General features: G+C 39.7%; 1 protein-coding gene across 1 annotated transcript in view; it reads right to left on the reverse strand.

Moving 5' to 3' along the window:
* The window catches only part of RNF115 (ring finger protein 115), a 75,515-nt gene continuing 74,761 nt past the window's right edge, over window positions 1–754 (reverse strand). Inside the window, exon 9 of the mRNA XM_012643453.1 lies at window positions 1–577. Coding sequence (XP_012498907.1) covers window positions 446–577 — 132 coding nt within the window. The 3' untranslated portion in view covers window positions 1–445. The remainder of the gene's footprint in view (window positions 578–754) is intronic.

Below are 754 nucleotides of genomic sequence, written 5' to 3' on the forward strand. Positions count from 1 at the left end.
TACAATTAAGACAAAAGGACTTTATATCAGCAGGACTTTTAGGGCTCTGGTTCCACTATAATTACTGTAAAATACACTAATGGTGGGGTAGAGGTTGGAGAAGGAGGTGGAAACACCCATTACGGCAATATGACAGATAGCAGGCCGCTAGCTAGACTTTAAAGAACTGATTCTATTCTGGTGGTGGGAAGCCCACATAATTAAGTTTCACACTTACAAAATTATCACTCTGAATTCAGGAATAAGAGGCATTTGGTTGCAGATACAATTCCATCTGTAAATACTAACTTTAAATTTAGAGAAGAAAAACACTCATTGCATTAATATCATGGGTTGGGGTTTCTTATGAGATTCCTAAATCCATCTACTGTGTTTTTGTTTTGATACAATTTACAGCTATGGTAAGAACACTACCATAGCCCTGGTTCAGGCATGGTCTTTAGCTTCAGAAAGTCCATCGGTCATGTAGCTGGCTATCATTGCTAAATCTGTTGCTTGCAGAGGCCTCAGAGCTCTGGGTTTGCCGAGTAGAGTCCTCACCATTTAAGCTCTTCCTACATACAGGACATGTGTCATGCTGAAACAGAAAAATATCAGTCCATGTGAACAGCCTGACCTGAGAAGCTGAGAGTACTGAACACTTAAAGAACCCTGAGAGTTAGCACATCAAAAATTATGACTTGGCAACTAGAAAACAAAAAGGGCTCCAAGGTGTGATGCCAGGATATCTCCCAAATGGAACTTTTTTTTTTTT

The sequence above is a fragment of the Propithecus coquereli genome, unplaced genomic scaffold, assembly GCF_000956105.1.
Source record: "Propithecus coquereli isolate 6110/MARCELLA unplaced genomic scaffold, Pcoq_1.0 Scaffold197, whole genome shotgun sequence".
Classification (NCBI taxonomy): domain Eukaryota; kingdom Metazoa; phylum Chordata; class Mammalia; order Primates; family Indriidae; genus Propithecus; species Propithecus coquereli.